General features: G+C 40.9%; 1 protein-coding gene across 2 annotated transcripts; it reads right to left on the reverse strand.

Moving 5' to 3' along the window:
• Window positions 1-27: 27 nt before the first annotated feature.
• On the reverse strand, window positions 28-27,821 carry lhfpl4a (LHFPL tetraspan subfamily member 4a). 2 transcript variants are annotated; one of them, XM_006800220.3, is made up of 5 exons: window positions 26,698-27,821; window positions 9,924-10,160; window positions 7,500-7,516; window positions 6,105-6,137; window positions 28-923 (listed from the first exon to the last, which is right to left on the reverse strand). In XM_006800220.3, the coding sequence occupies exons 1-5, from the start codon at window positions 27,101-27,103 to the stop codon at window positions 870-872; spliced, it is 747 nt and encodes a 248-aa protein (XP_006800283.1). In that variant the 5' UTR covers window positions 27,104-27,821; the 3' UTR covers window positions 28-869. The 2 variants fall into 2 exon arrangements, with proteins under 2 accessions (XP_006800283.1, XP_035767653.1); XM_035911760.2 differs by lacking the exons at window positions 6,105-6,137; window positions 7,500-7,516.
• Between the last annotated feature and the right edge of the window lie 109 nt (window positions 27,822-27,930).

The following is a 27,930-nucleotide window of genomic DNA, read 5'->3' on the forward strand; positions in this document are numbered from 1 at the left end:
TTCTTTTTCTTGTCCTCTCAATACTCTTCAACTGCTGGGCATGTAGCAGGACAGTGCAGCAGACTGAGTCTGAGCCCCGGCATCGTCTTTCAGGCCTGAGATAGATGCAGCATGCAGGGCTGTTTTTGGACACACAAACAGAACCCAGCTGAGGAAGCAGAACAGATATCGCCCCTTTGATGAACAAACCAAAAACTGTAACGTTGTGAAATACGAACGAATGAAACAGCTGGTTCTGCCCACCTGTTGGTATTATTACACACAGAGTAAAGGACAAACACATTATACTGTTAACAGCTGATGAATATGTGGTTTCACGTATGGGCAACAAAAGTATCTATTTACCTATTTCCATAGAAACATGTTTATTTTGACGTTCCCGGGCTCAGACTGTGTCGTGTACAAAGAGAAGTTGAAAATGAACCTAAAAAAGACTTCAAAATGACACCTTGTCTAAATTGTACAAAAGTTTCATTTCTTTTTTGTCATAAGTAGCACCTGTGTGCTTTTACATACGCACTTCTTCTTTTGACTTTTAAAGCTGTAAAGTGTTTTTTTCTTCATTCAATAATCACATTTGTTAACTCTGTGATGTAATAACTCCACGGAACAATACGAGCGTGTGTTTGCGAATGATTTTATCCCAGAGTTTGGTAAAGCTGATCATCCCACTTTCTCTCAGGTTTTGTTTCTTCTCAAACAGTTTGACTTTGTTAGATTCGTCCGTGTCAGTCCTGTTTAACAACCTTTGACCTCCAAAACCCAAACCAAAAGGGTTTCACCTGAAGAGCTTAGGACAGGAGATGGAGGAGGTGAAGTATCGGGGAACGAGGCACAAAGCTGGAAGAGGAGGAAGAGATCTTTGGTTCTCAATGGAACCGCTGAACACAAAATCTTGGATCCTTAATTTCTTGTATTTCAATCTGGTTAAGAAAGAGAGAAAGAACAGAGACAGTGTCAGGACAGCAGCATCTGAGCTGAGAAATAGAAACTGAAACATGCCATGAGAGACAGGAGGGGGTGGCAAAGCAGGTGTGTGCCAGGACTCATTCTTGTCCTGCATGCTATAAACTATTTTGTACTCGCAGGGATAGACTGTGACACTGGGGTTATATGTCAAGCACAAAATTAGGCATCATTTGCACACATTTCTATCTCATATGCAACAGTTTAGAGTGGAAATGTCTCTGTAAAATCATGCACAATTCACAGGCCTGCACAAGACTGCACACATGTGTTAAAACAGGAAATTCCTTTCTCACCTTCAGTGAATTTCATGTGTTTGTTATGTTGTGAAGAACACCAAGACAACGCCTCCTATATATTCTGAATAAAATCTGATACGTATCTGAGAAGATATGATGTGACATGCCCAACCTGTCCTGTCTCACAATGAATCCAAACATTCCTGGATCCAGACTTCTGACTCTGCGTTTTGCCTCAAAGTCAGTGGGGTTATTTTTGGTATATAGTTGGCACATTTAGATGATGACTGTATTCTAAAGCTTCCGGTGTAAAACACATATAACTGCTCATTACTGCCAAGTACCAGACTAATAAAATACACAAATTTCCCTCAGCACAACCACACAGCAGGTATTATTATTAATCGACAGGGACATTCATGAAGACCATAAACACTATCGAGCTGTTATGATGGATTAAATTCAAGATTTTTGTTCTTTTTTGTTTGTTTATTTGTCCCGGACTTCGGTCTTCAGCATGAATGTTTCAGAGTGGGATGTACCACAGAGAGAAGTGTCACGCCTTGTAGTTCAAACCAGCCTGCGATCTTTCTGTGAACCGTGTAGTTTAATAAAGTTATTTAAATTGATAATATCATATCAAAAATAGCTGCTAGTGTCGAAATCTGTTGGCAGTTGAATATTTTCCCTTTAAAAGTGGAAAAATAATTATTTTGTATACAAATGAAACCAGACGGATGTTAGAGGCTGTGACTACTGCCTGGTATGTGGCATTCGGACATTTTCTAGTATTTTCAGTTCTATTCTCCTGTAGATCAGTTTTGCACATTCATTATTTTCCTGCTGACACATTCAGCCACGACTGACTCTTCTTTCCTCTCCTGTTTTGTTTGGTGTTGTAACCTTTTTCAATTTAAATGAGTGATGTTAAAATTCAAATGACTGTTGGAGCTTCCTTTGTTTATGTCACATGACCGCAAGTCAAAGTAGGGGAACTGTCACAAGGACTTTGACATATGAATCAGCAGGTGGTGAATAAAAGGCCAAAAACATACAGAAACATTGTAATGTGACAGTCTTTAAAGTTTTTCTTACAGATTTTGCAGCCTCATTCTGACACATTTTCAATGTAATTTTATCCTTTAGAGTAGAGATGCACCGATACTGATACTGATACTGGTATCGGGGCCGATACTGTAAAATGTGTGTGTACTCATACTCATAAAAGTTAACCGATATCATGAACCGATACTAACTTATTTCATTAATCAGAGGGTGGCTTGTCATTTCTGTTGTAGTTTGTTAGATTGGCCACTAGGGGGACATCCCATGCTAAACAGGCACAGGGTTAGGCGAGTGAGACTGGCGGCTCCAGATAAAAAAGAGAAACTGGAGGCTGCTGTAGCTAGGCTAAACAAAATGTCAGCAGTGTGGAACAGCCAACTTTAACTCAGGTTTTGGAAAAGTATAGTTGTTGTAGTAAACTGTAGTAAAGTTGTATTTATTTGATTCCAAACAGAAGTGTTTATTTATTATTCTGAAAGCTCGAGACAGTGCCAATAGTTCAGTGATATTTTGTTAAATTACAATGTGAAGACTCTGCAATAATTTAACAGAAGTGCTTATTTTTCACTTGAAATTTTTTTGTGGTCATTTTTATTAAGATTTAATTTTTTATCAGCAGAGAATAAAATAAAACCTGTCTTTCAATTCATTGCATTTGTGTGTGTGTGTGTGGTAGAAGTATCGGTTTTTGTACTCAGTATCGGCAAGTACTCAGATCCAAGTATCGGTATCGTATCGGTTTGAAAAAATTGGTATCGTTGCATCCCTACTTTAGAGCTGCTATGTCTATTTGAAATGCATAAACCTTCATGGTTCTGCCATGAGATCTTTAATGTTTTATTAATGTTTATTGATAACTCAATGAAAAAAATTGTTTCTTTTGATGGATTAAGAGAACCGGAAACTATTGTAAATGTCACAAATACAAATGGGAGCAACTTGCTGGCCTGTGAATACAAAGGTCAGATCAAGTATAATTAAACTCAGTTAAGCAAGCAGCAGTCTGATTTGAGGATCCATTATTTAGCCAGTCACAGCTGCCCCTGGATGAACCTCCTGTTTGTGGCTGTAGGCTGGATGGGGGTTGAGTTTGAATGTTGCTGATGAAGGCTGCCTGTGGAGAAGGATAATCGCTCCAGAACTTACCGGATGACTCATACTCAAAGCAAAATCGTCGAATGAAAAAGATTTTTTACCCAAAGTTGGTAGGATGTTGGGTGACATGTGGAGATTATTGAATATTGTATTATCTGTTAGGTGCCGCGCCTCCAAGAAATACATACATACTGGACTCAGTTACACTGTGAGGCGATTTTTCTTGCACATTATGTTTCTTGACATTTATGTATGTTTGTAAACACTAAATTCTCTGAGCCTGGTTCTGCCGGAGGTTTCTTCCTGTTAAAAGGGAGTTTTTCCTTCCCACTGTTGCCAAAGTGCTGCTCATAGGGGGTCATATGATTGTTGGGTTTTTCTGTGTATGTATTATTGTAGGTCTACCTTACAATATAAAGCACCTTGAGGTGTTGCTGTGATTTGGTGCTGTATAAATAAAATTGAACTGAATTGAATTAAATTCCTACTGTATCAGATATTTGACGTGGTGGGCCTCATCACAACGGTAAGTCTAATATGGTTAAAGCTGTCAAAGAACTTGGAGTGATAAGGAGGAGAGCGAAAAGAACATTACACTGCAAACACCAACAGACAGCTGCAGAGTCAATGCTTTGCCATTTTAACTGAGGCCCACCAGTCTTTTAAAGCATAGGTTCAGATTTACATTGCAATAACGTCATAATGTTGCAAAAGAAAGGACGGCACAACATCGTGTGTTTACACACAAACGCGCCCCACTGTTGATCATTATGAATAATGCAGCCTAACTAGTAAATAAAACCCTCACTCCAAGAAATTTGAGATTTAAATCACTTCTCACAAACCCACAAATGATTCACAGCATAGAAAACATATCAAGTGATTAAACTGAGACCTAACATTTCATGACAAATATAGCTCATTTTGAATATGATGGCAGCAGCACTGTCACGGCTGGGTCCTCTTTTGTTTTCTTTGTTTTTCTCAGTGAATCTAAGCTTCAGTTGGAATGGTGGCTCCACCTCTATCTATCAGTACCTCTTGAGCCCTCTCTGGATTCACTCTTGTCCCTTTGTTCCCATTGTTGATCCTATTAACCGTGAATTCAAGCTTCCTCTCAGTCACCTTTGCATTATTTTTTAAATGATTTTGTGCAAATAAACTTAAAAAAAATGCAATCAGCTGGAATCTGCTCTTAACAGTCCGTAAATATCCATGGAGGTAACCAAGGAGACCAGCTGCTGGACTAGTGAAACCTATTCCTGCCTGATTCTGTTTTAATGCAGCGCTGCAGAGATTTCTCCAGACTGGCTGAATCTCTTGATATTATGCACTATATATGGTGAGATATTAAATGTTTTTACAATTTGAAATTGATGAACATTATCTTGAAGTTATTGCAGTTTTTTGCTGACTTCTCTTGTCTTTGGAGAAGCTCTGCAGGGTCACGTTGTGGTCAATGGTTGTTGGACATTTGATAAGATACTTATGTGGTCATATTAAGGTGCATATATTTCTACTTATTTAAGCTATGCGTTACATTTAACATCATTTTTAACTTCTTTAACAATGGACTTTTCCTAATTTTGGGATATCTTAAGTTCTTTCTGTTAAACAGAACTGAGAAAGGCTTTCTTTCCCACTCATGGTCTTCCACTCATGCGTCTCATGTTTGCCATTTTTTAAACAAGATCAAATCATCTGACATTGAAAATCAACTCTCACATGTTTTAATGTTATTTTTTCTTACTTGTTCTGTAAAGAACAGATACATAACACGAGGAATCTGTAGACAAGGCACAAGCTTTTTTCATCCATCTCCTGTTTAAGCACAGAACATGTACGGAGCAAAAGGACTACGTTGTCTTAACTAATAACTTTGCTTTTTATTAGCTTTTAAAATGGTAAATTTTGAACTAGTGTCCTTGTAATTGATATCCATCATCTACTACCTGGATATGATGGCTATACCAGAGGCCCTGAAAAACGGGCTGTGTTCCCCTGTGGGGAGTTAACATATTCCCAGAGTAGTCACCTCCGTTTCTTCATATAGAGTCAAATCCACCAGAGAGAGGGAATAAACCCTTTTGTCAAAAAGCAATTTATGAGGGATATGAAAATTGTCCTAATATGAATGTCCCATGAATAATTGATCATCATGATGATCATAATAACAATAAAAATAATAATTATTAACAACAACATGGCCCTGCGACAAATTGGCGACCTGACCCGGGTGTACCCGCCCTTCTCCCTACAGTAGCTCCAAACCAGCACGACCCTGAGCTGGAAGAGCATAAGAGAATGGATCAGTGCCTTTGGTTTTAATTATTCAGTTATACGCCGAATACTTAAGGTATGTAAAGTGCAATCCACAGCCCTCCTTAAAGCAGTAAACGTGGGCCAGTGCTGACCAATGAGAAACATAGACTATATATATTGCCCCCTGTGATGGCTGAGAAAGACTGAGGTAAGATCCTGTTTGATGTCCAGATGCAGATGGATGCAGGAAGATGACCAAACACTTTCCAAAAACTTTGAACACTTTACTTTCACTTTGTAAACTGTATTGAGCGCTTTCTTTGACAAGGAAGCTAATTAAACAGAATTACAAAATAAGGATAAGTAAAAGTTAAGTGCAAAGTTTCTCACAAGACAGGAAAGCCATCAAGTAACTGATCAAAGCACATGCAAGGAGAACATGCTGGAGATTAACTCGACAAAACTGCAGCGTCTTACACCATCCATTCGCAGACGGGGGCCAAGATGGAGCTAAAGGAAGGAAGGAAGCAGTTTTAATGTAACACTATGGTAACTAAAGGATCTCACTGTGCACGTATTTCGAACATTTCACATTCATGATGGTCTGCTGGTTTGTTTAGCGCTAGTAGTGTAGATTGCTATCCCATCAATGACATTGGTGCTTAAATTAAATCAACCTGATGAACATGAACACCATTGGATACAGCCGAATCCTCAAACTTAAATTCTACTTCTTTTCTTAAAAAACAAAAAAGTCATGATCTCAAAGAAAGAAGAAAAACTTAAGGATATAAGTGTTTCATAGGCCGACGCCAATGAGCAAAACCGAGGCATAAGATGGAAAATGCAACGGTATTTTCATAATGAACTGCATCTCTGATGGTGGATGCACCTCGTTAAATTGAGCATCATTTGCTTTTATTTCATAAAGGACATTTCACTATATCTTGTACTAAAACCGGAAATTAGAGCATATTTCATAGCTTAAATTAAAAAAAAGACTTCAAAGAAGCACCGTTGATATTCACAGTACTACCTCCAGTGATTGTAATCACCTGTCACCCATTTATGTGTGCAGAGATTTTTAAGTAGACCACACACATTGACGAATACACACAGAAGCTTGACATCCTGCATCACGCACAGTCTTCAGTGAAAGGCCTTTCCCGACTTGACGTCTCGACACATCCACTTGCAGTGGGTCCCGCTCCTTTGGGAAAACGTGCCCGGGGATGTTTTGCTCTACACGTGACCACCCACTACATTCTTTCGCATTTCTAGCTCTGTGCTTTTTATTTTAGCCTGCATTCACTCAAGTTGATACATGAGTATACAAGAGTCTCTAAAGTGAAGGAACCATCGCTCTTGTGACGACAAATGCTAAATATCTGACCTGACAGCAGGTCGGCTGAAGCTCAGACTGAAAAGAAATCGTTTACTGTGCCATTTTAAATCGACATAATTGGCAATTTAAAACAGACACTATTGATCGTGCCTAAATTAGCGATTAAGAAAAATGCATGGATATGCACAGGATAGGAAGTATTGAGACTCTCTGAATCATGCTGTAGATATGATTTTAAATGGATACCGTCAGTTTTCAAAAAGGGTAACAAAAGTAGCAAAAGTAGTGGCTCATCAGCAACTGCTTACACTTTTCAGCTAATTGAAAATCTTATTGTGTTGCTTTACTGGCAATACAATAAAAAAATACTGAAATAGGATGGCAGGATGTATTTCTATTCTAAATAATAAGCAACAGGATATTATTCAGACTAAATCTGAAGAGTTTAGTGTCTGTTATATTCATAAATACAGTAAATCATGAAACCACAGACTGAAGACATGATGTACTCGTACATGTGCACTTACCCTTGACACAACGAAGTCTGTGGAAAAGAAACAAGGACAAAGGTCACACTTTGACTGATTGAAGGTTGTTGAATGAAAACATGCCTGGTACTGGCTGTGACCTGACAGCTTTTAACAGTATTCTAACTTTATTTAGTATTAAATAATTATCTTATGAGATATCCAAATGTGACGTAATGTTTCAGTTTGTGCACTGATTGATTTTTAAAGCTCCCTGCATGCCAGAGCTTATACAGAATAACCATGTTTCACTTTTCAAATAATACTCGACTGTTTGCGGTTCATAAAAAGGGATCAGTTACTATGTTTTTAAAAATCTTGCAACAGCCAAATACTTCATACATACATAAAGGGAGTTCCGGTCACATAGTTAAGTCACTATATCAGAAGTGCCATCACTGTCTGTGAGTGCCAGTTAATGTACTCCAGTTTGATAAGCTGTTTGCTGAAGCACTTGTCAACACTCCTACTGTAATAGTCAATTCAGTTCAACTCAAAATGTATTTGCACACATTGATTTAGCACCAAAACACAATGGAAGTTACCACAAGGTGCTTTATATTGAGGTTAGGTACGTTCTCCTTGTGCCTGTATGGTTTCTACCATGAAGTCCTCCAAAGAGATGCAAGTTAGGTTCAGTGGAGACTAACTTTCCACAGGTGTGGGTCAGTGTAAGTGGTTGTCTGAATGTCCTCTGCTGATGAAAAGCAAAAGCAGAACCAACTTTCAGACAGAAGCTTATCCCAGTTCTTGTGCACAGTTTATTTTCAAGGCTTAAATGAGAAGCCTCTAATGCATTTACTGCCTCTAATGTACACTATATTTCCAAAAGAATTGGCTTGCTTGCCTTCACATGCATATGAACTTGAGTGACATCCCATTCCTTGGCCCAGATATAACATCTTCAGCTCTTCTGGGATGGCCTCTCCCTTAGAGATAGGGTGAGAAGTTCGGCCATCCAGGAGGGGCTCAGAGTAGAGCTGCTGCTGCTCCACATCGAAAGGAGCCAGTTGAGGTGGTTCGGGCATCTGACAAGGATGCCTCCTGGTTGCTCCTGGGTGAGGTGTTCTGGGCATGTCCCACCAGGAGGAGGCCCCGGGGCAGACCCAGGACTTGCTGGAAAGATTATCTCTCTCAGCTGGCCTGAAAACGCCTTGGTGTTCCCCCAGACAAGCTGGAGGAGGTGGCTGGGGAGAGGGAGGTCTGGGCTTTTCTGCTTGGGCTGCTGCCTCCGTGACCTGGCCCCGGATAAGCGGAAGAAGATGGTTGATGGATGGAAGTCTTCTGGGAAAGCTTTCCAAAAGGTTTCTAGAGTGTTTATGGGATTTTTTTTTACTGTTCTTCCAAAAGCACATTTGGGAGATCAGAGGCTGATGTTTTACAAGAAGGCCTGGCTCACAGGTCTCTGCTCTAATTAATCCCATTAGGTGGAGGTCAGTACTCAGGCTAGTCAAATTCCTCGACACCAAGCTCATTCATCCATGTCTTTATGGACATTGCTCTGTGCACTGGTGTGCAGTCATGTTGTCAATCCTGGAAATGTTCCCAAAGTTGGAAGTGATTATTTGGAGCATGAAATTGTCCAAAATGTCTCGGTATGCTGAGGCATTAAGAGTTCCTTTGACTGAAACTAAGGGCCAACTCCTGAAAAACAACCCCACAACATAATCTCCAAATTTCACCAAACTTCACACTTGGCACAGTGCAGTCAGACTCTTCTCCTGGCTACCACCAAATCCAGATTTTATTTGGATTGCCAGACACGGTGTGATTCATCACTTCAGAGGGCACAACTCCACTGCTCTAGAGTTGAGTGGCGGCGTGCTTTACACCACAGCATCTGACACTTTGCATCGTGCTTGGTAATGTAAAGCTTGGATGCAGCTGCTCAGCCATGGAAAGCTATTCCATGAAGCTCTCTAAGCGCTGCTCACTAATCTGAAGGGCACATGACGTTTGGAGATGTGTCGCTATGGACTCTGCAAAAAGTTGGTGACCTCTGCGCACTGAGCTCCTGAGAATGACCCATTCTTCATTTGGATTGGTAAGTGAAAACTTTTGGCAATAAGGTTTTCTCCAGAAAATCTTATCTTTAACCTGAAAAACAACTCTAATAGCCCCAGTGCAGTTTGTCACAGCCAATCTCTGGATTTTGGTTGGTTTTTAAATAAATGATGATAATATGCCATCTGTTATTGTTCATATGAGGCTGCTTTTACCTGCTATTGTTGTGATATGGTGCTAAATATACATCAACAAATATAAATAAAATGGAATTGAATGGAACTGAATGAGTTTTTATTATGTCTTGATATGTGAAACATGGTGTACTAACCCTTTTGTCATGAATTTTCTACATAACATAATGATGCTCTTTATTTCCAATGAATGTTTCTGCCTTGGTTTGTTTTCTCCGATCCTCACCTTTGTTTTCAGCCTTCAGCTCCTCCTGCAGGAAGTCCCTCTGCCGATTGCCCAGCACGAAGGCCAGAAAGGAGAGGATGAGGGCATCCAGCACGCCGATGATAGCCAGAATGTAGGCCCAACGAACAGAGCAGTTGCCCAAGGTATACTTTCCAGTGTCCTCACCACACATGTCCTGGATCACCTCTGCGTCCCAGCCATCCGGGAAGATCATACAGCCAAGCACGAGACAGATGGCTAAGAAAAAAAGGCCAGCAGTGAGCAAAGGGATTACTCAATTAATAGTACAAAGATGTGATAGATAAACAGTAGTCACAACAGCCTGAGTGGAACTGTATTTGTCTTGTGTGATACGGGATTTTGTTAGGGACCACGTATGATATCATGCAGAGTGATGGGTCAACGTAACAGATGTGTTACATTTAAAAACAGCTCATGACAGAAAATGTCAAGGCTGGCTACGTTGCTGTAGGACCCAAACGCACGATTCATAACATGAAGGAATAACAAAAAGCCTTTCTTTGCTGTAAGACCCAAACACAAGGAAACCTAACCTAGAACTGGAAACTAGGAACTGGGACTGGGACTGGAACAGAGAACTAAGAAACCGCAGAGCACAGATGACACACACAGCAATGTGGGGAAACAACAAGAGGCAGAGGAAGACAGGACTAAATACACAGAGGAAAGCGAGGGGATGGGATATACAGCTGGAACTAATCAGACATAATGAGACAGGGAGGAAGCCGACTGAACGTACTGAACACAGGACTAGGGACTATCAAAATAAAACAGGAAACATGTTTCACAAGGGGTAATGTTGCATGCTGAATTGGCATGTTTTAACTTGCTGTGTTTTATCATTTTTGATAATGTTGTTTTATTCTTACAGTTTTATTGCATGCTTTTATTGTGACATTTGTTGACCTGTTTCTGGGGAGCACGTCGCCCCCCCCCCCCCCCCCCCCCCTCTCCTATACTCCCCCACCCCCCTCTCCTATACTCCCCCACCCATGATCACTTAACAGTTTGACACACAGATCATGTGACACACCTGTGAGAGATCATTCCCTGCTAAAACTGCAAGGAGATTGACCAATCAGGGTTCACCTTTTGGCCACTGAAGGCCAATAAGAGGGCCTGGCAGGACGGATGAGAGTCATCGGGTGGTGAGCGGCGGCACATAACGGGCAAAAGGACTGATGATGATGATGATGGTGATGGTGATGGTGGTGATGATGGTGATGGTAGTGGTGGTGGTGATGATGGTGATGGTGATGGTGGTGGTGGTGGTGGTAATGGTGGTGGTGGTGATGGTGATGGTGATGATGGTGGTGGTGATGATGGTGATGGTGGTGATGGTGGTGATGGTGGTGGTGGTGATGGTGGTGGTGGTGATGGTGGTGGTGGTGGTGGTGATGGTGATGATGGTGGTGATGGTGATGATGGTGATGGTGGTGGTGGTGATGGTGATGATGGTGGTGATGGTGATGATGGTGATGGTGGTGGTGATGATGGTGATGGTGATGGTGGTGGTGATGGTGGTGGTGATGATGGTGATGGTGGTGATGGTGGTGATGATGGTGGTGGTGATGGTGATGGTGGTGATGGTGGTGATGGTGATGATGGTGGTGGTGATGGTGATGGTGATGATGGTGGTGGTGATGGTGATGGTGGTGGTGATGGTGATGGTGGTGGTGGTGATGATGGTGGTGATGGTGGTGGTGATGGTGATGGTGGTGGTGATGATGGTGGTGATGGTGATGGTGGTGATGATGGTGGTGGTGATGGTGATGATGGTGGTGGTGATGATGATGGTGGTGGTGATGGTGATGGTGGTGGTGATGGTGATGGTGGTGATGGTGGTGGTGACCACGAAGCAACGCCGGGTAAATAAATGAAACTGACTGCTCTCTTTCTTTCTCTTTAATTATTCGGCTAAGGCCAATGGAACTTTTTTGTTTTATTGTTTCTACATAATTAAGTTCTTGTTGGCCGTTGTCTTATTGTTTGTTTCTATGGTAAATAAATTATATTTTAGCAATTTTTATTAGTTTTATTTCTCTACTGCCTTGGCTCTGTTTGGCTTATTGTGACATTAGCATGATGCATACATTTTCACGGCAATATTTTCTTTGCTGCTGAACACAATGAGCTATTGATACCTCGTCACTTAGAATGAAGCAAACTGAAAGCACTGATCGGGCAATCTCCAAATCTTTCCTGGAAAGTCTGGCTGTCATGAAGCTTTTTCTTCGGTTGCTAGCACACCAAACGCAAATTTTTCCCCTTTGAAATCAGCCAGTAAATTGTAGCCACTGGACATATCTTTTTGTACAGAGGTCACAGACCGTATATAAATTCCTCCATGTGTACTCAACTGTAAATCTCCACATTACATCTGATGGCCCTGTTCTTGTGACAATTTGGATCACTTTTTCCCCCATTTTGAACTACAAAAGGATGCATCTGTGGAAACTTTGTGTGTGTGTTTATATGTGCATGCCCCCATAAGGCCCAAGTGATCCCTTGGTGTGTATGGGCCCAGCTGACGTCAGGCTGGCCCTAACAGATGGGTCCCTGAATGCCTCATTTACTGGACTATTGCTACTATTGAGAGCAGCACAAGGCAGAAACCCCCCCAGAAAAACTTGTATGAACTCAAAACGTAGGAACATGCAGGAATGTTGAGGGTTCAGCTGTTATAATGGACACTGAGCTGCATTCAGTTTACTTCAATGATAACAACACTATCCAAACACTCCATGTCTCGTTATAGACTGTGAAATAATACAGTTAACTATTATAGAAGGATTTGCATTTTTATATTCATTTGTGTAAATATCTGGATAGATGTTTATGTTAAATTTACTAACAAAACAACAACATGTAAATGGTTTGTTCTTCTTCAGTGGAACAAACATGTGAAGCTCTAGGCATGGAGAGTTTTTGTAAATCTGGACTCTGCCAGGGCATGAAGTAGAACCATTGCTCTGCATCTCCACCAGAAAAAAAGAGAGAAATTTGCTGCCAAAACCTGAACAAAAGCAGCTTTGGTGCGTGGTTTCCCCATTAATTTATTATTTCTAAGAAAATCATGGTCTAATAGTCATTTTAGTTATGATGCCAGACATCCCACAATTTTGAATTGGTTTCTGGGGATGTTATTTATGAAATACTAACCCAAATGAAACCCTCATTTAGCTCAGCTGATATTTTACCCACAATCTAATTTGTTAAACTCTTTGACTCTATCGATTCCTCTGCGGTCCCTCTAAATTGCTCTTTGCTATCAGGCTGTGTTCCAGGCTACTTCAAACACGGTGTTGTCCAACTCCTGCTGGAAAAACAAAGCCCAAACCTGGACTTGTCACTACCCATGGGCTATAGGACCATTTCAAAACTTCCTTTTATTGCCAGAATATTAGAAAAGCTTGTTGAGACACAATTACAGAAGGTTTTGAAGTAGCAAAACTTTCAGTGTGGGTTTCAGAAAGTTTCATTCCACTGGAATAGCTCTCCTTAAAGTCCTCTAATGACCAAATATAAGTGACTGTTCAGTCCTTGTTTTGTTGATAGAGTAGACAAACTGGCTTTCCAGGCTAAACGATAATCTTCTAAATTAGTGGGAGATGCTAGTTCCTCTTCAGCTTATGCCTTATCTGCTTTAAGGTACACATTTGAGAGTTATGTCAGGGAGTCAAATAGTCGACTACTCTTGTAAGAATTTTGGATAAAAGGAAGGTCGAAGATTGTTTAGCAGTTTAATTACTATCTGATGAAATAAAAACAAATGTGCAATCTGAAAGAAGTGGATCTATCAAATGATCCTAGATATATCACCCCTAGAGTCAGTGTCAAAGGGACTCTAAGTGAGAGTTTCTATGACAGACACTGCACAAGTATGATCTTTGTACCTCAGTGTTTACAGGCACATTTAAAGTACGTCATCTAATTTATGCCATTTACTTCAGAAGCAACGACAACAGGTTTAATGTGCTGTTACTGTATGACAGAAGTGAACAACATTCACTTTTAATGATTCATCCAGCCTCATTTTAATCCACGTCAGGAAAGCTGGGGAGGTCCCCTGTGTGAGTGTGTCTCTGAATGTGCACTCATGCATATTAGAGAAAAAAAATCAATGTAGGTTTCCTGTGAGTTAGCTCACTGCTGTGAGAGACAGTCGTTTGTGTGTGTGTGTGTGTGTGTGTGTGTGTGTGTGTGTGTGTGTGTGTGTGTGGTTTCCAGAGTAGCACAAACATGATCCCATTTTTGTAGCGTGATACTTTGATGTCCTCATATTCCTGTCACTCTTCTCACGGTGTGAGGTTTAATTTAGCCGCTCTCTGCTGTGGAACATGACGTTAATAACACAGCTGTGGCCTCACCGAAAGCTTTGCTCTGTCTTTTTCTTTTTAAATCTCTACTTGGTGCATGGACTTCCCCAGCTACGACGAGCCCCTAGGACTCAGTAAGGTTTGGGAAATACAGTTGTTTTGATTACAGGCTGCATTAAAGGTCCCGTGTGAGGGTTCAGACTAGGCATAATAAATCTAAACCTTTCTTGAAGTCTAATGTGCTGAAAGCTCATAAAATTAATCTTTTTTTAACATTTCATTGAAATGTAAAAATATGTATGAATTCAATACTACAAGTCACAAGCAACCACATCCTTTTTATATGAGACATACAAAAAGTATGTGGTTGGATTTTGATTTAGATTTATTCTACATCGTCTAGTTTTACAGCTAATTACGTGGAAATTTTGCTTAAAACCTTTTATCACTATTACCTGATAATTTACATGGATAAGTCAATGGCCATTAGAAGAGCTTTTCTTGCTTTAATCTTATTGAAATAACCCTCCATTAAAATTGAACCCCCACAAAAATTAGAGCCTATTCATTATTTTATACATGAGCAATCTTCAGCAATAGATGAAATAATCATTTCCCACACTCTATAGTGAAGCCAGTCAGCTATTTCAGGCATGCAATAGATCTTAGAGCAATGATTTGTTCTTCTCATATCCTATACCAACCACGCCCTCCCAGGTCAGGGATTGATTTAAGCTGAAGAATGTCATTTCTCCTGTCAGTGCTGCCCTGTAGCCTCCTTAATATCCACCTGTTATTCATCCTGCTTTCCCTGTATTGGTCATTTTTGTTGGGAGAGTTGAGCTTCAAGTGCATCCTGCTGCTGTAACAAATAAATGAGAAATAACACCTGTTTGTGCCGGCGTTATATAAGGGACAATCACAATGTAGCTGCTGTCAATTTACAATGATTCAAGATTTACTGGTTAGAGGTTCGTCAGTAACAAATGTTAGTCTCAGAAAGGAAGGAATGCTTAGCATGCAATTTAAAGAAATAAAAACAAGCAAAACAACCCAACAACCTACTGTGTGTGCGTAAAATGCTCATTGGATGTTCTGGTCTGTGGAACACCGTTCTTCCAAAGTTATTCACTTCAGTTGTGTTTTATTAGGATGCGTTCATGTTTGAGCTGTGGTGACTCAAAAGGCCACAGAATCTGATTCATCATCAATTCTGGGATCAAGCTGTATTTCCTAAAGAAGGAGAAATGTGTGCAGCAAAATGCTGAAGGTTTTCTACCACTCAGCTACGTCACGCACAGTAGACTGTGGCAGTATTGGATCTGGGTCTAGTCCAGATTAAAGCCCAACAATGAATAACAATTCTTTTCATACAAAGTTATAATGAACGGCCCCTGCTCTGCACAGACATGTGTTAATCTTTAGTTAATCACTAAAGTTCATTGTATGTTTCCACTTATTTATTTAGCTTTTTCTTTCCCCTGCCTTTCTTCTAAATGATTGTAAGTTTCATACATGCAGTACAGGTTAAAAGTACGAGTAGATGAGAGGCCATGGCTGAGAAGAGAAACACAAAAAAGAGGGTGGAGGGATGCTGCTGGGTGGAAAATGAGGCTAACTACACAAAAGACAGAGACATAAAGACAAGGTGGTGATGAGGATGGAAAGATTTGGAAGAGGGGAGAAGGAGGTGGTGAAAGGGCAGCAAGTGGCAACAGAGCACATGGTGGCCATTGTTTTTGATGTGAGGATGAAAGAATGGGATCCAAGGAACACACAGCGGCAGTATACGCACTGTCAGCCAAAACACGGCAAACAGCCAGGGCAAACAGACGGAAATCCAACACTTCCTGTGGTGTGCCAGGGAGGACTATCCCATTTCCAGCTGCTTTTTAGAAAAGTCGTTGCTCATTGTGTGATTTATTCTAGCATAATTTAAACTGATCGTATGAGCTAGTGGGCATTTGGGCTTCTTTGGGACCAGTGGAACAAGAGAAATGCCTTTCTTGTGTATTTTTTTAAATAAAGAAAATAAAATCACACTGATGTTATTTAATATGTGCTACATTCTAAAATAAAATCGGTTTTATAAGTCAGGAATATGCACTTAGTCAACTCCCTCCACTCCATAAACCCATTAATGGACACTACAAAAGAAAAACACTATTTGGGTTCAGGTTGAGCAGGCTGTTCCAGCCGGTCCAATAGCCACTGTTGAATTCCTCAAGTAGAACAAGATCCACCAGATGGAGCACATGGTGCCAAGAAGGCTGGGTACTCTGAACTTTCATTCAGTGTGTAAGTAAAGTTTGACACTCAGGACCCATCCTCTAACCTGGAGGTACAGGGAAGTAACCAGTGTTGGGAAGGTTACTTTTAAAATGTATTCCATTACAGATTACAGAATACATGCCCCAAAATGTATTCTGTAACGTATTCCGTTATGTTACTCAATGAGAGTAACGTATTCTGAATACTTTGGATTACTTAATATATTATCATGCTGTTTACAACTACATGAATGTACTATTGCTGTGATTTATTACTGTTACTGAAGGTCCGCGGCTCCGAGCCGTAGTAAAGGGACCTCTGACTAATACGGTGGGTTCGTGTCGGGCTCGTAGCCGAAAACTAGCTTTACTTTGTTGTCTGGGTCAACTTTGCTAGCCAGAGACAGAGAGAGGCGTTGAAAGGCTGCTCCAACGGAACTTATTGTTTTTGGAGGAAAACACGAACACGGTGTACAGTCGAGTCTTAATAGCTTACTTACAGCTGGGCTCGTCAGGCTCTCTTCTTGGCTGCAGTGGTTATTATTATATTTACATGCTTCCAGCTCCCGTTTTTGCTCGATGACAGCTCGTACTTTTCCTTTTTCTCCCTCCCTCGCTCACAGACACATAACGTGTATGGCAGTCCATTCTCCCTGCAGCACGGACTACACTGCCCATGATGCTACATTCTTTAGAGCTATACCTGTAGCATTCTGCCTGTTAGCTTAGCACAACAACAACAGGCCTCTCTCACCCAGGAAACACGCAGAGAGAGAGCGTCACCCTGTAACCATGGCAACCGTAAGCTGCCGCCTGGAACAACAGAACGTAGCTGTCAAACAAAACCCAAACAGTCCTGACGCGACAATATGAAACAGGGAAGTACCGCCGTGTAATCCATTTATTTCAACAAAGTAACTGTATTCTAAATACCACCTTTTTAAACGGTAACTGTAACGGAATACAGTTACTCATATTTTGTATTTTAAATACGTAACGGCGGTACATGTATTCCGTTACTCCCCAACACTGGAAGTAACCCTTTCATCGACTGTCTTCTCGCCCTGTAGTCCTAACAGTAACCTCTCCTAAGTGGACATCAACTCAGTCCACTCTGTAAATCTAGTATCTTACAGCTTTTGTTGTAGCTTTGAACCTCTGGTGCCTTGGATACTGGAGTTCAAATGTTTACAAAGACAGAGCCACAATTAAATTTGAACTTTGTGGCGCTTTAGCTTGAAGAAACTTTCTCCTCAACCCAATGAAATGCTGTGTTTTTGTATGTTAAAAAAAAGTACCTCGCTACCTGATGTAATAAGTTGACATCCCATTCATTTAAATATACCATTGTGGCGTGGGTGTGGTCTCTGGCCAGCTGCAGAGGAGGGGTGACGCAGTGAGCTCCCGGGGCGGCGCAGGGGCGGGGTGAACAGGTGTGCTGGGATCTGACAGTGATTGTGTCTCTTTATATGTTGGCAGTGACAGTCGGAGGAGGAGAGCGGACGTGACAGCAGAGAGAGCGGGAGTGTCTGTGTCCCAGTAAACGAACCACAGTATTAAATAAAAGTTCTGCTGTCATCATATTCGCTCCAGCCTATGTTTCTTGGGTCCAACGTTACAACCATATATAACTATGATTTGTTTGAACAGTGTCAGAGTAGCAAGTGTCTTAAAATAGCCTCTTGCATTTGTATCCATCTTTACGTAATATCTGGTGAGTTCAGTGTACTGTGTGTGCAGGCAGAGCAGAGCAGCTCACTCGTATATCGTTATGTTTCCTGGAGCAAAGACCAGATTAGGATCAGCAGTCAGCCTCTCAGGTTGCTTCAGAAAACAAACAGTGAGGACTCATTAAAGTAAAATATCTCATTTCAAACAAGATTTTGCATCATATGTTTTTGGTTCTTTTGCACTTGCAACTTAGTTGGCTTCAGTAACCGTACAAGCTATTTATGGACATTGAGGCTGTATCATTTTGTGTTTGACTAGAACGTCTTTGCTGTTATCACAAGATAATCGTGCAAAATATTTGAATTTATCAAGAAATTTTAAAGATAAAGACGTACTTTATTGCCCCAGGAGGAAATCTGTCTTGTGCAAACACAGATCAAACACACGCAACAATACTCCACGGTCTCTAGTCCATTCATCTATTTTCTTCCGCTTATTTGGAGCTGGGTTGCAGCTGAACAGAGGTCTCCCTCTCCCCCTCCTCTAGCTTATCTCCAACGAGGAGAAAGCTTCTCCAAAGGCTTCTCACTTAGAGTTAGTATGATGAGTTGGAGCGTTTGCAGCTCGGAGTAGAGCCACTACTCGTCCACATCCTCCACATCCTTGCTGGGGTTGATAAAGGTTTTCTTTGTAATTATGGGCACAATCAAACCTAGAAACAAATTACAAACAAATTACTAACTAGGCCAAGTTCTGCTTAGAAGGCAGTGCCCAAAACAATAACAACTATCCAGAGAAAGAGAGAGATTATTTGGTAATGTATTCTTTGCATTTTGTCAAAGTAGACTAATTAGAAGCACACATCTACAGAAAGCTGCAGGCATGTTACCATGCTCGATATTTTAATCTTATCACGTGCTTGCTAATTGGTGGATTGGGATGAGAAACAGAAAGAAAGTAATTTTACATGTTAAAAAATACTACTACTAATAATAACTTTATTTATAAAGCACTTTCAAACGTGCTGAACGGCTATTTGAAGATAAAAAAGATGAATGAATAAAAACAATACAGTTTAAAAACTGATGAAACAAAAAGGAATAGCAATAACAACCATTTAAAACTTAAGGCATAGAATTAAGACACATAGGAAAGAGTGAACAAGTAGGTCTTTAACTTAGGTTTAAAACCCTCCTAAGATGGGCATGAAAAGAAAAAGCATGCTGCCCAATCGTCTTTTTTCTGGCTTCAGGAAGTTTTAGAAGGCCAGAGTCCTGAGATCGGAGAGCACAGGATGGAACATAGAGGTGCAAAAACCTCTGTGTTCCATCCCGTGCTCTCCGATCTCAGGACAGAGAGATACGAACGTGCCAAATCATTTAAAGCCTTGTAGGTGAGCAGCAGGACCTTAAAATCTGCTTGAATCTGAGTTCAGTACTGGGGTAATGTGCTCAAATTTCTCCGTTTTGGTTAAAATGCAAGCAGCTGGATTTTACACTATCTGTAAACCTCTAAAACTTTTCTTTGGTTAACCCAGAAAGAAGAGCGTTACAATAATCAATGTGTGAAGACACAAATGCATGGACAAGAACCTCTGCAGCTTGTCCAATTTTAGCTATGTTCCTGAGGTGATAAAAGGCAGTCCTTCATGACCTGAAGGAGAGCACTGTGTCAAACCACACGTCCCTGCAATTTATGACAGTCATCAATTTTCATGGAGAAATTTTGGGGCAAGTGCTAAGATTTTTGTGGTCCAATGACCATCAAATCTGTCTTATCAGCCTTAAGAAGCAGTAAAATTATCAGATAACCAGCCTGCAGATAGACAAGCTTCTAATTTAGACACGTCAGCACAGTTTTCTATGGTTAAAGGAACATATAGCTGCAGGTCATCGTAAGAGTGAAAGGTTACATTAAAAGAACGTGGAAGAAGAGGCAGCAGATAGAGAGAAAACAGCAATGGGCCAAGTACAGAGCCCTGAGGGACCCCATGCCTCACAGCACAGGTCTCAGAGAGATCATTCTTAAAACTAACAGTCTGAGATCTCCCAGACAGGTAGGATCTCAGCCATGATAAAACATTTCCCGTAACTCTGTTAAAATGTTCTAGCCTAGCCAATAAAGTACAGTGATCCACAGTGTCAATCGCAGCAGTAATAAAACCAAGGTGCGATCATTGTCTGCATTCACCAGCAGATCATTTACAACTTTGATTACAGCTGTTTCTGTGGTGTTGTTGGGTCTAAAAGCAGGCTGAAGTGGCTCAAACAGATTGTTTGTTGACAGATGGTCAGTGAGCTGCTTAAAAATAACTTTTTCAAAGACCTTAGACAAAAAAAGACAGATGTGAGATAGGTCTATAGTTTGCAACCGCAGAAACATCCAGTCCAGGCTTTTTTAATATCAGTACTAACGCAGCTGATTTCAAACAGGCAGGGAAAACTCAGGGATGTTTCTGCGGTTCACCTCAGTAACCACAGAAAGGGAGTGATTATTGCTTACAAAATGTTTTTACTGGACAAATACACGCAGTTCAGAGTTTCCTGCTCCCATGGCCAGTCTGTCAAAAAATAATAAAAAAAAAATCTCCTTCCAGCCTCGCACCTACTAAATACACGGGGAGAGACTAATTAGCAAATCCATGCCAAGTGTGCACTCTCCCCAACGGATACCACAACCTTAGCCATCTTGCCCAACCGCTCCCTCCTAACACCAAGCCACAAACCACACCCCCTCATCCCTACATTTGTAGCACAAATGCAATTTCTTTCTTCTTTTTTTTAGTAGTCCAAAGAGTCCTTCATGACCGCATCTGTCGGCCTATGTATCATCAATAGGGGGCTCACCTCAAGCCACACTTCATCACTGTCTTGCTGTCCTCATATATGTATTCACCTTTTTCAGATTGTACATCTGCATAAGACATGGTCAGAGAAAATGACGTATTACTGTAATCACATTGTATTTATCTGTAACCATAATTATTTATTATTTGGGTTACATAACTGCTTTAGTTTGCTGGTGTGTGGCAGTTAAAATATAACCAAAATTGCCACAATGAATAATTTGTCATTAGTGGGAACACTATGGGCAGCAGACAGGACTTTAACAGTGTTAAACTGGGAAAAAAGGAATATTATAATGTGTCAGTCAAATATTTGTAAAGAAGACTAAAGCAGGAAACATCATCATTGTCAGTAACTGTGGTATCATAACTGAAACTGCTGCAGTAATTTTAGCTCAAGCTTCTGTCTTTGACCCGTTTGATTGGCTAACTGATGACTGACCGGTCCATTGCTCCACAGACCAGTGTTTAATATCTTGTCCTTCTTAGGCTAACTATAGCTACACCCCACAATCACCACACAGATACTGATCAAGATGCCAGCATGACCATTAGCACTTAATGTTAAAATGCAGTGATAACTCATTTTTTATTGTGATATTACAGGAAGATTATCATGCGTCTTCTAAAAAGGTACTCAGCATTTTCACCAACACTAATGCACCAAGAGCAAATACAGACCCTTTACCATTTAATGCACTCAGCACCAAGAGAGCTGAGTGCATTAAATGGTCTGTATTTGTATAGCGCTTTCCTTGGTCCTAAGGACCCCAAAGCGCTTTACACAATACACAATCATCCACACATTCACACACTGGTGATGGCAGCTACATTGTAGCCACAGCCGCCCTGGGGCCCTGCCGGATACTGGCGCCACCGGGCCCTCTGAATGGTGAAGTGTCTTGCCCAAGGACACAACGACCGAGACTGTCGGAGCCGGGGCTCAACCGGGGCAACCTTCTGATTACAAGACGAACTGCCAACTCTTGAGCCACGATCGCCCCATTAGTGCACTTACACATTTTCCCTGGCTTCCAGTCAGTCCTAGAGCAGTTTTTGAGTGCTGCTGTTAGTTTATGAATCACTTAATGGCTCAGGGCCAAAATATATTTATGATGTACATAAATAACAGTCAATTAGCCCTCAAGGAAGCAGTCAGATGGTAATGCTTCCAGGAAACTGCATTTTTCTGAATATACGGGAACTTCTTTTGTGACCTAGAACGCTCTTTTACCATTTGTAGATTGTAGTAAAACTCTCTGAATACATACAGGACCAAAGCAACTCCTGTTTTACCTACTGATGGAAAGATTTTGTCATGGTCCAATGTCCTAGAGTCAGAGTTTTGAAGTTTTGAACTTTATATTCTTTTTACTGGATGTTCAATTTGGTTCCTACCTTGTTTGTTGTGTATATTTCATATTCCTTTGTATCTTGTAGCTTTAAGTTCTTTGTTATGTACATTTGTATTCCAGTTAAGGCCTCCACCCTTGTGTCTTTAAGTTTAAATGCATTAGAGTCTCGTCACTGTGTGGAGTAAAATTAGTTTCAGCCGTTTCTTGTTACCCCGGTGTTTCTCTTATTGGACCTTTACATTGATAGTTTTTTCATTTCCCTAAAACAAATATTTGCTTTCAATCTGGCTCTTTGCATTTGGGTCCTCGCACTTGCTACACCCGACAACTTATGACAGGTCTCCCCATCTCCTCTTTGTTGGTCTTTTTGTGCTGTGAAGCATTTTGAGCAGGACCAGCCTCTCTAGGCTGCCACAGCTCTGCACTGTCCACAGCCAACTAAAGCAGAGCTGCACCACAGAGCTAATTAAACCATTATCTGCACGCTGCCCCAGAGTCTTCGGCTCGACTCATCCCATCAGGATATCACAGACACATAGGAATATGCCCTTCATTTTCTGAAACAAGAGGAAAGAAACCTCTTCCACTAGTAAAGGTTAGAGGAGATGGAACAAACAACAATGAGTTTGAATGCTTTGTAAAATGCAAAGAAATAAAATGCAATGAATTTATATTTTGGTCATGATAAAACATGGAGAATATATGTAAAAAAAGATAAAATGCAATAGATTATTTTTTTTAATTTGATGGAAGCAACAGGTCTCAAAAAAGTTGAGCCATGGACGTGATTACCGCTAACAATGCCTGAGAAGAGCAACTTCAGACATTCAGGAATGTTGTTCTTATGCAATGCAGGATTCCAGCCCTGATTCTGTGTTTTGTTTTTTACTTCATCATCCACAAACTTGTTTTCACTGAGTGAAAGGTTTGAATTTCAGGCAGGCCAATTCAGCATTGTCTTGCTGAAATATGAAGGCCTTATGTGGCTCGAAAACCTCTACAAATGATATAAAATTCAAATTTTGATTTGTCTGACTACAGAGTAGTTTTCCTACTTTTCCTCCGTTTATTTTAAACACTCTGAGACGATGTAGCATTCCTGGATGTTTTGTTCACGTATGGCTTCTTCTTGCATGATAGAGCTTTAACCTGCATTTGTGGATGAAATGGTGAGCTGTGTTCACATACAATTGTCAGAATCATGCCTCTTCTTTACAATTTCATACTGAACATTATTCTCAAATTGTACCACAATTTGTTTATGCATTTTTCTCTTTTTTTGCAGAACTTTTGCTCATCTGTACTTCTGAGAAACACTGCCTCTCTAAGATGCTTTTTAAATAAAACAATTATCTGCAATATCTTCCTCCAGCTGTACCCGTTTTACACACTTTTGTTGTCCCGTCTCAAGTTTTTTGAGACCTTTTGCTACCATTAAATTCAAAACAAGGTAATGTTTTTCTCAAAATGATAAAAAACTAACTTATTAAATAGAAGACCTTTCTGTGTCAGGAAAAAAATTGGGGTTTATGACTTGATTATTTGCAAATCACTGCATTCTGTTGTTATTTTACTAAATATCCCAACACATTTTTGGAACTGGGGTTGTAAAATAAGGACACTACAAACAAGATATATATAGCCACTAGGATAAATAATTCAGCATGAACTAATTTCTTTTAAACAGAAGATCTGAGTTTCCAGTATAACATCCAGCTCTTGTAGTAATGACCACATTTAGTCAGATTGGGGTGCTGGTGATGATTTGGGTTCACTGGTGTGATGTTGTCCCCGTTTTCTTTGTGGTTAACTTTAAGGAATTAAAGAAAAGCAATGTGCCAAAGTCCATGTAAGTCAAAAGAGAAAATGAGGTCAGACTAAGTCATTAACTTAAAGAAAAGTCGTAATAAATTAAAAAGAAGAACAAACCAAAGTCACCTTATCTGCTGCTCCATGTGGGACTAAAAAGAGTAATAGTGTGCCGTCCTTATGTAATGTGTGCCAAGTTGGCACAAGGAGCAAAGAAACTTAGGAACCAATCAGCAATGAAAAAAAGAGATGAGAGGAAATGAGGTGGTGAAGTGTGGGTGGGGCTACAAGGCAACAGGGCTGACTGCTGCATCAACACAAATACAGTGACTATTGACAAACATGAGTATGTCCTTTACCATCGTGGACCTTTAGTATATGTTGCAGTTAATAAATTATCATGAGCAGGATGTATCATTTCTTATGGCTAAACAAGCTCTTCAAAGTCACTGTTTAAACGGCACCAACAGAAATGTCTTTGAAGCTGTGTGAATATTTCGTTTCCAAGAAGAAACTGTTTCCATAGTTTTATCCGGTTTTTTTGTGGATCCAGGTAGTGCTGGAAAACGGTCTATGCTTACAAAAGGTCCCAAGTCCATTGCAATCTATGTAGCCCGGCTCCAGCTGCCAAATAACTGAGCCAGCAATATCTCCTCCCAGTTAATGTCAGTGCTTCCAGACCAATTCACAAATATACTCCCCAAACACATACACCACACTAGACTCCATGTTTTCATAAAAAACACGCACATGCATAGAAATTCAGACTTTTAAAAACTAAAGTGAGGAGTTCTGAAATAATCATGCAACAAGAGTATCAACAAAAGCCAAACCTCCAACACAACTATCACCGCTATCAACACTCACTGACTTTTTAAACCCATTTGAGACCAGTTTCAGGTGCATCACGTCCAGTTAATTAGTGTTTTTTATGATTAGGAATCTTCTAGGGGATTCTTGATGTTACTGAGCATGTGGGACACACTTGTAGACGCCACCTGAAGTGACACAATCTGTTCAACAGTCTGTGATGGGAGAGCTTTTTAAAGCTCACACAAAGAGTTGTAACTGAGATAGCAAACACCTCTGCGTCTAATCTGGCTCCTTTTGGAAGTTGACACTTGGTTATAGTTTAGTGAATGTTGAATGGGCCAAGTATGGCTAAATAGTCATGAGCAAGGCTCAAGAGAGATTATTGTTGTCTGGGCCACATTTGGCTAAAATGCCACAACACACCCAGCATCTGGTGGACATGAGAGGAAGTCAATCAGCCAGCGTCAATGGCCAAAGCCAAATGTGGCCCATAACAACCTGCAGATCAAATTTAGGCCAGACTTGCTATCAAGTGTTTCACATACAGCAATGCTGTGACTCAACAAAGCACCACTAAGCCAGATCATAGGCTGTATATAAATGTGGAGCCTCAGCATGCGAGTATTGGCCACTATCATCTTTTTTTGTTTGGGACCAGAATTGAACATATTTGGATGAAGAAGTGGGGTTCTGACTTTATCATATAAAGCTAGGATCTTTAACCAGCTGATACTTCTATACTAGAACTTTATTCACAAAACCTGAAGCACAAACTGAACCACACACACACCATTAATTAATTAATTAATTAATAAAGCATAAATAAATCAAAGCAGCCATGACCTTAACTCCAGTATTTAAATAGATGAAAATTATTAGGAAATTAGGAAAGTGAATATTATCCATTGAGTCCTAAACTGTGCTTTTAAAACCAGGCTGTAAAAATGCTTTTTAAAGCATTTTTAAAAATAGGAGTCAATACGCACTCAATCGCTTTTGGAGGCAGCTTCAAGTGCCAATTAGAACTGTAGTTTTTGTCCCTCTGCTTCATTTTCCAATCCTGGAGGTCACAGAAAAAATGATCAGTCACTGACAAAACTGAAAAGCTTCATCAGCTTAATGTGAAGAAGAAACACTTTGCACTGCACTCAGCACTGATGGGAGAGACTCCCCTCTCAAGTCAGCTCTACATGCTGTTTGTTCTGGTTTTGTATATATGAATGAATGAACGTACTGAGGATATATTATTGAAATGCACGATTTGTAGATCACACATAATGTTGGCTAATCTTGTAGATATAACAACAAACATAGAAACTTTGATTCAATGCTGCTGAAGGCTTTATTATCATAATTCCATATAATTACACTCTGACACATTATTTTAACTAGCCTTATGTAAAACAGGGTGATAGGGTTCTTGAGGAAAGACCCAATAATAGCCAAAGGCTGGGATAAAGAAATTATTTTAACTCTGAGGGATGATCTCTATTCTATGTGACCTCCCCCAAGCGCTCATCCTGCTGCACTGATTCTGTTGAGGACCTGGTGACACTTTTTGATAACGACACAGAGTGTGGGTAACACAAGAGGACCCCGTTCTCCTCAAGCCTGGGAAGACTCAAATCCCCCCTCTACCTCAAAACACACCGAAGTGTCTTCCATCCATACCGCATAGCAGCTGCATCCAGGCGCAGATCTTGTAGACCGTGGCAGTGTTGCAGAAGAAGAAGAGGGCGAAGCAGCCGATGCAGGTGATGATGAGCACCATGGACATCAGCACGAAGAATGAGGCCGCCTTAAAGGCTCCTGATGGGATGGAGCCGAATTCGGAGAAGCTGCCCTGGCACGAGAATTCCCGGTTGGAGTTCCCGTTACCCACGCAGTAGTGGAACAAACCGAAGTAGCAGGCTTGAGGTGTGTTGACGCTGTCGCCAATCCAATAAGGCTGGAAGAACACCACCACGTTAATGATGGCCAAGCAGATGGTGAATATGGCCCACAGGACCCCGATGGCCCTGGAGTTGCGCATATAGTTGTCATGGTAGATTTTGGAGGCTTCTTGCGAAGGCAGCATTTTTCTTTCCCACCCCCCAAACCCTCCTCACCCACCGTACACAACAGCGCGCCAACCTGCTATTTCTTCTTTTCTCGAACTAACTTCTTAATCCGCAAGTACAAAGGATGAAAATAAATTTATATTCTATTGAAAATCTCGGGTGTCTGTTCCCTTCTCCATCCAGATCCTGCTGTTTTCTTTCTTTTTTGTTTTAGTCTCACATCCACACGCCCCACTCCTCCTTCCGTTTTCCTCAGCTCTGATCAGTCACTCAGTCAGCGGTGAAACGTGATTCGGCTAACGGGAAAAAGCTCCCCTCTTCTCCGCTTTTCTCAGTGTGTAGAGAGCGGACGGCCGAGCTCAGAGCGAAACGCTGCGGCCACGGATGCGCATCATTTCAGCGCTTCTCGGGCGAAACGGTATCCGCTCTGCTGCGCATCCAGACCAGGATGTTCGAGCAAAAATAACACAATTAAACTGAAATAAAAACGCTTCAAAACGATGCGCGACAGCAGTAACTTTCACCGAGCTGATGAGGAATCTTTCTGAACATCAGCAGAGATCCAGAAGAAATGCAGAAAGACTCGTGCAGCTTCTGACATGCTGCACGAAGAAAACTCGCCAGAACACAAAGAAACCCAAGTGTACGCTGATGGACAAATCAGTGCTCCAACACCGCTGCACACACTGACAACCTCATGACTGTGGTTTTGGAGATTCACTTCCTCTCCTCGCTCCCTTGTCTATCTCTCTGCTCTCTCTCTCTACAGCCAAAAGCACGCACGCATCACTAATCAAATAAGTGCTGACATTAATAAAGGGCACAAGATGTAAACATTTCTTAC

Source organism: Neolamprologus brichardi, chromosome 5 (assembly GCF_056152115.1).
Source record: "Neolamprologus brichardi isolate AB-2024 chromosome 5, ASM5615211v1, whole genome shotgun sequence".
In the NCBI taxonomy this organism is placed as follows: Eukaryota; Metazoa; Chordata; class Actinopteri; order Cichliformes; family Cichlidae; genus Neolamprologus; species Neolamprologus brichardi.

Coding starts and splice junctions, on each gene's coding strand:
- lhfpl4a (XM_006800220.3), bottom strand. CDS start 27,103: ATGCTGCCTTCGCAAGAAGCCTCCAAAATCTACCATGACAACTATATG. Junction 10,161..26,697: donor CTGGATGCAGCTGCTATGCG/GTATGGATGGAA, acceptor TTTTTTTCTTAG/CCATCTGTCTCGTGCTTGGC. Junction 924..6,104: donor CCCGTCTGCGAATGGATGGT/GTAAGACGCTGC, acceptor TTTCTTAACCAG/ATTGAAATACAAGAAATTAA.